Source organism: Bactrocera latifrons, unplaced genomic scaffold (assembly GCF_001853355.1).
Source record: "Bactrocera latifrons isolate USDA-ARS-PBARC rearing strain unplaced genomic scaffold, ASM185335v1 scaffold_37, whole genome shotgun sequence".
NCBI lineage: Eukaryota > Metazoa > Arthropoda > Insecta > Diptera > Tephritidae > Bactrocera > Bactrocera latifrons.
In genome coordinates this window covers 986,092-989,500 of record NW_017537012.1, presented here as the reverse complement: position 1 = coordinate 989,500, position 3,409 = coordinate 986,092, and the positions used below count along the sequence as shown (strand labels likewise).

Sequence of the window (3,409 nt, the reverse complement as noted above, 5' to 3'; positions counted from 1 at the left end):
AAAAAAAAAAACACTGTCAAGCATTTCTGAAAAAAAAAAATAAAAATTTCTCCTAAATAACTGTAGCTTATTAAGTAGGTTTGCGCCACACTGCGTATGAGTAATATGCCACCTTCACATTCTTCGTTAGCAAAATATTATTTACAATTTGGTGAAAAGAAWTCGCCTATAATTCTAAAGAATTACTGAACTTGTGCACGCAAACATATAATTTTGTAACAAAAGCAATTAAGAAATTCCAAAAATACATATATTTATATATAGTTCTTAGTACTCACTTGCAATGTGCTCGTTATGAAAGGCCAACATTTGGTCGTCTGTTTATTTTTACCGTTTAAATACCGAAAAATTTTAATTCAACCGTAACCGATGCGAAACACCGCGAAATTAAACGCGAAACCGAAACCGTATTTGCCGTATATACCGCTATTTTACCGTTAACTGAAGACGCGAAAACTTTTTTTTTTCACAGTTAAAGCTTAATGCAAAAACTATCAGCGATTTTATTTTTTGCTATCGCGCAGCTGTCACCGCTCGACGGTCACTTTATGCCCCCAATTATTTTGCCGACACACGAAAATTATGATGACATCTTTGTAGTACTGCACCTGCAAAGAGAAGAAAGAGAGAGAACGTCTGAGTTAGTGAAAGAAACACCACTTTAGTAATATTTAAGTAAAAGCTGAAAACAACAAACAAATTTAGGGCAGAGAGTTGAAAATTTTGCGACAAAAGTTTGCGCTAAGAAAAAATTGCATAAAATTTGCTTACGAAAGTTTGGCGCTTAAGGCTATAAAACGTACCGAAACTTATACAAACTACAAATAAGGCAAGARCGCTTAAAAAATCTGAAGCGTTTAAAGCACAACATTTTTAGCTGGCTCTTGGACAAATTTTTACTTTCCGGCGCTGAAAAGATATGCGTCGCTGCTTTTTTGTTGTTTGCGTGCGCAACTGCATTACCGTTAAGAGAAAGCCTGCAGTAGTTGCACTGGTGAACAAAAGAAAAATTGTATCTGCTTAGGCGCTGACATAAGTCAAGGTGGAGTTTGGTATGTGTTGTTGTTGTGGTTTTTATTTATTTTATTTTTTTGCTGTTGTTTTTTTTATTGCAATGTAGTTTAAGTTCCACGTATATTTTAATATTTGCATATTTTTGTGATTTTTTTGTTGACAGGTTTTAGACGCAGACGGATTTGCATAAGTTAATATTGCAAGGGCTGCGATTTTTCACAAAGAATGTCTGAACCTTCTTAAAACTTAACGTGACCAGAAAGTAAGATTTTTGCAGATGTTCTGACCTATTCTACAAATRGACTTCAAAGCTTCAAATTTCATATTTTGACTAAAGTTATTGCAGCAATTGAGGCAAGAAAAGCTTATATTTTAGTCATAGTTTGAGACTATCTTGGAGTTGAGATTATTGATAATATTTGTATGGCAATGACGAAAAACACACATAAATTTCATCACTCATGGTAAGAGTACTCGATATTGGCTATAAAACTCTATCATTAAATAGTTTTTTTATTAAACTCCCACTTGGGTAAGGTCAAATAGAGTACAACAGATCTTAGTTCGCGATGCGAACATCACTTATTATCTATCTTATGTCAAATAGATAGGGCTTAACTCTTATAGTTGGCTTCCATGGGGTCCAAATATCACTCTGCTTAATATAATAAGCCATTCATCTGTTACCTTATTGCTGTAAAAAGACTTTTCACTAAAGTTAGCGTTTTGGATATTTTAAGCCATAGCCAAAGTAATAATGCCCTATGATACACTTGCATGATGGAAGGCGCTCGAAGAGGCTACATACAGGATGAAAGCGTCGCGTGTGACTACAAAGTCCATTTGGCCTAGAACCCAGGAGTTCTTCTTCAACTTGCCATTCATTCCGTAAGGCTAAAATCTTGATGGCCGCAAATTTTGACAGTTGTATGGAGGAAGTTGAGGTGGAAACATTCAAGCACTTTCGCATCCATTATTCAAACTTTGCAAGAGTGGAAATAAAATATCTCGGTTGTCTTACATTCGGCAAATCAGACAGCCAGCACTGACATTAGACCTCTCATAAAACTTCTGAAATGCTCAATATTAGGATCTGAAGGAATGAAACCCATTGGAAAGCAAAAAAGCTACGAAATATTAAGGGGAAAATATTGTATGGTTGATATGAGGACAAGAGAGTAAAGGGGAGTAAAGTTTTCGCACATAAACTTAAAATTTTTGTGAAAAATTCACATAACCCAGTTTTTAAATTTTTTTATTTAACCATTTGTTTCTTCTTATTTTCTTCCATTGCTGAAATATACTTTAACACTACTTTTAAATACTCTATGGGTACTTAAGTTCAGCAATTTATATTACTTTTTTTATTTTTTTTTTTATCTGAAGCTCCCGCAAACTTCAGTAAATCTCAGCTTAAACCAGCTGTGTGGCTTTATCAAAATTTTTGGAAAGTTTTTTTAGGTTACTAGAATTTGTAAAACTTTATTAGCGAAGTTATAAATTTTAAAACGCTTTCACATAACAAAATTAAAAAAGTCGGACAGCTATACCGTTGTTTACATCAGCAAATGCTGCAAATATMAATACATTTAGATTTTCGATATAAAAAATGTATAATTCTCACCACTACCTGAGCGTGACTAATCCAGAAAAATCCTATTCTCTATTTAATTGTCTACAGCGACTGACATGAACGATTTCACAGCAATTAAAAAGAGGGCGATAAAATAAAATGCAAAGTCACCAAAGCGACAGTGACTTTGCCAGTGCATTTGGCATAGAGTTATACACGATTGTTTATATATATACTTAGATATATAGATATACATATGTATTGACTACAGTATGTGTGTACACGTGCATTTGCACGTAGAAGTGGGTGTGCCAGCCACAGATCGTGCTGATTGTGGTCAAACCGGCAAATCGCTGTCATTGACTTTCATTTCATTTTTTCAACACCATTCTATTCTGGCAATTCTTTTTACACACAGACACATAGTGAATTACATATACATGTCCATATACATATATATAAATACATATATTTCAGTATAAAAATATATTTCCTTTAAATCCGCCTTTCAACTCGTGCGGCATGGCGAGCGTTTTAGCTGCACAAAGCGCGACATGAATTATAGTGTCTAAAAAGTCAACTYTAAACCCACACACAAACACATATATACATTCAGCGGTAATATTGCCGCATATACAGGCAAATGAATATTTTACTAGTCTCCATATAAGTATGTAGAAAGCCACCAAAGTTAGTTAGTTAGTTAGTTGGTGAATAGGTGTTTTAGATGAATAGTGATTTGGGATTTTGTAAATGCAAATTTATTACAAAATAATCCGTTGATGTCCARACGAACTGATTTATGTGGAAAGCGTGTTGCAG

At 34.0% G+C, this 3,409-nt stretch overlaps 1 protein-coding gene across 6 annotated transcripts in view; it reads right to left on the bottom strand.

Annotated features, from left to right (window-relative positions):
• The window catches only part of LOC108971988 (CUGBP Elav-like family member 4), a 755,092-nt gene that overhangs the window by 703,573 nt on the left and 48,110 nt on the right, over positions 1-3,409 (bottom strand). For all 6 annotated transcript variants that reach the window (XR_001993597.1, XM_018938374.1, XM_018938377.1 and 3 more), the window contains exon 2: positions 279-608. Coding sequence is in view for 5 of the 6 variants with exons in the window: in XM_018938374.1 (XP_018793919.1) it covers positions 279-309 (31 nt within the window). In the remaining variant the exon portion in view is untranslated. The remainder of the gene's footprint in view (positions 1-278; positions 609-3,409) is intronic.